The sequence below is a fragment of the Arachis ipaensis genome, chromosome B01, assembly GCF_000816755.2.
Source record: "Arachis ipaensis cultivar K30076 chromosome B01, Araip1.1, whole genome shotgun sequence".
NCBI lineage: Eukaryota > Viridiplantae > Streptophyta > Magnoliopsida > Fabales > Fabaceae > Arachis > Arachis ipaensis.
Genome location: NC_029785.2, coordinates 12,809,034 through 12,812,740, shown reverse-complemented (window position 1 = coordinate 12,812,740; position 3,707 = coordinate 12,809,034). Strand labels below are relative to the sequence as shown.

Here is a 3,707-nt window from a genome sequence, read left to right as displayed (position 1 = left end):
CGTCAATTCTATTTTTTTTAAATTATTAAATATTAAAAAATATATAATTTCATAAACATTTCAATAAATTTATAATTTTTAAAGACATAAAAAAATTATAATTTTTAAATTTATAAATACTAAAATTTTTATAATTTTAAATATTTAATAAGTATAATCATTAACTAAATTTTTAAAAATAAAATAATAAAATTAACATTGTCTAAAGTAAAATAAACATTGTTTAAAATATATAATTAAATATTGTTCAAATTTTTAATCAATCAAATATAGTCCAAACACTAAATTATAACTTAAAGTAAAACGAACAAATATTTCAAATACAAATATAAAAATAACATTCCAATTCAATTATCATTTTAAAGGCAAAAACTTGCTCTGTCCTACCGAAACGCGCCAAAATCCGTCAATTAGGCGGTGCCAATTAGACTGTCTTTTTTATTATAGTGGTTTCAAATTTTTAGTCTAACCCGCCTTTTTTTTCCCGAGTTACGCGAGCTGACCCGGCGAGTTCGACCCGTTTGCCGTCGTAGTCCAAACACACAAATGTAGGTTATAAAAATAAGTTGATTATACCCAGATAAGAATGTCAATTTGGTACGACTACACTTAAGTATATCTTCACATATCACTTGTGTACTCATGAAATCAACTTCATCTACTTGTATCTTTTCAAACCCAGGATGTGGAGTAAGAGTCCAAAATAGTTAAGTTTGTATGCCAATCTGAGAAATTCTAGCTTGAACTTGCTCCAAGGAGGGTATCTTGGCTCAATTTCAAGGCATAGGCTTCTATGCATTACTGCTTTTTCATGGCTGAATGTGTCAAAAGAATACTTCCCATGGTACCTTCCAAAACCACTTTGCCCAACACCTCCAAATGGTAGTGTATCACATAAAAACTGCACATACATGTAAATAACTAAATATACGTTTATGAGTTTGTCTAAACATTTAATTTAGAAAAATTTATGAGATCGATTAGCACCATTTTAAACTTAAAAACTAAGGTGCACACACATGACCTAAAATTGAAATGAACCCTACTACGTAACCGAAAAATGCAAATTAAGATAGAGAATTACTTGAACCATTGTGTCATTAAATGTGACACTCCCTGAGGAAGTTTCTGTAAGAATCCTTCTCTTTAAAGTCTCATCTTTGGTGAAGGCATAAATGGCAAGCGGTTTTGGCCTCGAATTGATAAACTCGATACTTTCCCCAATTTTATTCACCTGTCCATATGATATTATCATAAATTATTATCATATTTTTGAACATATTTTTCTCTGCATTTTAGTTATACCAAATATACTTATGTATCTGTTGTGTCTTCCAAACACTACTGAAGTTACTCTTAGTTCTCACCGTGATTATGGGAAGCAATGGACCAAAAATTTCTTCAGTCATTACGTCAGCATCTAACGGAGGATCAAGTAAGATTGTGGGCTCAATGAACCTGAAAAGGTAGAAAGAAACTAATGAATTGAACCAACTTACCTAATCTATTCATGGAACTACTACATAGATTGGAACAGAGGAGGAGACTGCTATTACAGGTGTTTTTCTTCTACCGAGCCACCATGAACAATGGAAGCTGCAACAAGAGGATCTTTAAGAAGATTGCAGAGTCTCGTGAAGTTCTGCTTGTTTACTATTCTGGAAATCACCTTTGACTCTAATGGGTTGTCCCCATAAAATCTTCTAACTATCTTCTTTAACAATTCTACCTAGAATTTAACAAAAACATTGTTATTATATTTCTGGTAGAAATATAACCATTCATATATATTAATGTAAATAAAAACTTCAACAAATTTTTTGTATATAAATATATTTATTTAACTTATTTTAAATGTGTATTTTATATTTCAACGTATATTTTATGAAATGCAATACATCTTTAAAGCAGTAAGAAGTTATTTCAGAATAAATGGCAGTTACCAAATGAGAAGAGACTTTCTCCTCAACAAGCACATAGTCTATCCCAATGCATGCCTGTCCGCTGCAAGGTCCCCATTTCCCTCCTACGATTCTTTTCACCGCCAACTTGATCGATGCCATTCCCACAAATTAAAAAATGTAAACAAAAGCCATGTTAATCTATATACACAACTTGCATAACAATGAGATGAAAGGAAGTACCTTAAAATCTGAAGGATTAGTCAGTGAATCAAGAATAGCTGGGCATTTTCCACCCAGCTCTAAAGTAACCGGAGTCAAGTTCTTTGCTGCGGCCGACATCACAAACCTTGCTACCCGTGGACTTCCTGGATACGTCGAAAGCGAAAGATGAGTCAACTATGTTAGGTGGCCACCAAAATCAATTTTGTATAGAGTTGTCAAACATAAATCATGTTGCCACAAACTCACTTATATCCAAAATTAATTTTATAAAATCACTTATTCATACTTCAGTTTAACAAAAGTCAATCCAAACACACATATAATGGTTGATTTGGTGGCTATTTTTGATATGCACATATTATTTTTAAACATGAATATGTATAATGTAAGAAATTAAATTACTCTTGGACATGCTCTGATCAATTACAGTTTAATTAAAGTGTATGTGATTGCGGACGATATTGTTAACTAACAATTTATTTACAGTTCTACACTGCTGCCATCCTGCCAATGAAGGCAAAATTATTACACTTTCATGGTTAATTAGAATGAGAATAGTTGTCAGTGGCATTCAATCATATATTTGTATACGCAAGATTCTCTTCAATAGGAAATTTCAATCCAAAAAAATAAATTAACAAATTAACAGGTATTTTTTGTATTTAAATTAAATTCTGTTTGAAATTTAACTTTAAAAATAAGTTTAAATAAATCTTTTAGAAATGTTGTAGGGCCAAATATTTTTAGTTAACAAGTCCAACGGAATTCTGTTATAGGTATATATTCATGCTGCCGTATAAAATTTTATTCAACTATGTTAGGTATACATTAAAATTAGCCACTAGTATAAAATATATATTAAAAATAAGTTAAATTATGTAATTATACATAAATATATGGTAACTGATTTTAATAACTGATTTTGATGTGCAAATAACATTCTTGAACTTTATCAGCTAGCCAATCTTATATATTGACACAATTTAATATAAGAAAAGCACCAAGCAAAAGGCATTATATTACTCAACATACATGATTAAATATCTCTATGCGTAATAATTAAACGAAGTTGAGTGTTACCGAAAAGAATAAGGTACCAGTGAAGAATATTTTGTCCCATTTCTGTAGCAGAAGTTGTTGAGAAACGGCTGCACCTCCCTCAATGACCCTGATAGCATTAGAGTCCAAGTAGCGAGGAATCGTGTTTGCAAGAAATGAAGAGCATGCTGGAGCTTGCTCTGAAGGTTTTATTACAACAACGTTTCCAGCAGCTATGGCACCGATTAGTGGATCCAATGCCAGCACTGCATTCACGCATACTCAAATTAATAACCACTTGCTTGAAGAATATATGGCACAAAATTAAAACTTTCACTAGATATCTTTAATTATGATCTATGATATTCTTTTTTAAATTTTGTAAATACCAATTGTAAGAAATAAATAACTCATGGGCACATTAAGTGCCTCTATAGATATCTGTTGAGTTTAGAAATAATAATTATTGATGATGACAAATATATATGTATTTAGTTGGGTTAAATTCTAAAAGTTAGTTTAATTTGATAGAAATTTTATGAC

The 3,707-nt window shown here is 30.7% G+C and overlaps 1 protein-coding gene across 1 annotated transcript in view; it reads right to left on the bottom strand.

The window, feature by feature from the left end:
- The window catches only part of LOC107625292 (aldehyde dehydrogenase family 3 member F1), a 23,266-nt gene continuing 19,858 nt past the window's right edge, over nt 300–3,707 (bottom strand). Inside the window, exons 4-10 of the mRNA XM_016327902.2 lie at nt 3,224–3,430; nt 2,145–2,269; nt 1,944–2,048; nt 1,557–1,729; nt 1,368–1,458; nt 1,085–1,234; nt 300–901 (exon numbers count right to left, since the gene is read on the bottom strand). Of these exons, the coding sequence (XP_016183388.1) occupies nt 659–901; nt 1,085–1,234; nt 1,368–1,458; nt 1,557–1,729; nt 1,944–2,048; nt 2,145–2,269; nt 3,224–3,430 (1,094 nt within the window). The 3' untranslated portion in view covers nt 300–658. The remainder of the gene's footprint in view (nt 902–1,084; nt 1,235–1,367; nt 1,459–1,556; nt 1,730–1,943; nt 2,049–2,144; nt 2,270–3,223; nt 3,431–3,707) is intronic.